General features: G+C 44.9%; 1 protein-coding gene across 1 annotated transcript; it reads left to right on the top strand.

Moving 5' to 3' along the window:
* Nucleotides 1-143: 143 nt before the first annotated feature.
* LOAG_16201 (hypothetical protein) lies at nt 144-570 on the top strand (the record flags this gene model as incomplete). The annotated part of the gene is made up of 2 exons (XM_003151689.1): nt 144-324; nt 395-570. Coding segments are annotated over 2 exons (357 nt in total), but the record flags the coding sequence as incomplete, so codon positions are not given.
* Between the last annotated feature and the right edge of the window lie 131 nt (nt 571-701).

Genomic DNA, 701 nt, shown 5'->3' with positions numbered 1-701 from the left:
GCATGTGTGATGTGTGTGTGTACGTGTACGTTACTAGCGTGTATGCGACATACATATGCGGCGTGTTTGAGACTTGCGCATAAATGACATGCATGTGGTGTGTTCGTGAAAGTAAGTATAATTGCGCATGAGACATAGGTTAGAATACACGTCACTCGGACATACGTCACGTGCGCGTCACACAAACGTATATTCAATACACGCATCATGTACGTGATTCACATGCACGCACACGTATGCCACTTACAAGTACCCACACGAGCACCACTCACAAGTGCGTCAAATACAAGTACGTCACGTACATGTGGACCACACGCACACCACGTACGTTCGTTCAACGTCACAAACACTTGAGTTAAATACAGATACGTCATATATTTAACATGCACGTCAGCGCAGTGCACCATACATGCATGTGACATACACGTGTGCGAGACGCACATACGCAACACACGTGCGCATCACGAACGCGTCGTGAACACATACCCAACATATACTTCACACAGGTCACACACACCTGCATCACATACATTACGTGTAGTTCACATACACATCACGTACAAGTTGTAGCGAATATTGATAGGGTTCGTTTGGGAGGGTAATGTCGAAGAAACAACTACTGCCAACGATATAACGCGAGTTGTAGTAGTGTTAAGTTGAATTGAGTTGATTCAGGTACGATGATTTGAGTTGAGTTGTAC

Source organism: Loa loa, assembly GCF_000183805.2.
Source record: "Loa loa unplaced genomic scaffold supercont3.4711, whole genome shotgun sequence".
NCBI lineage: Eukaryota > Metazoa > Nematoda > Chromadorea > Rhabditida > Onchocercidae > Loa > Loa loa.
This window is presented reverse-complemented; position numbering and strand designations above follow the sequence as displayed.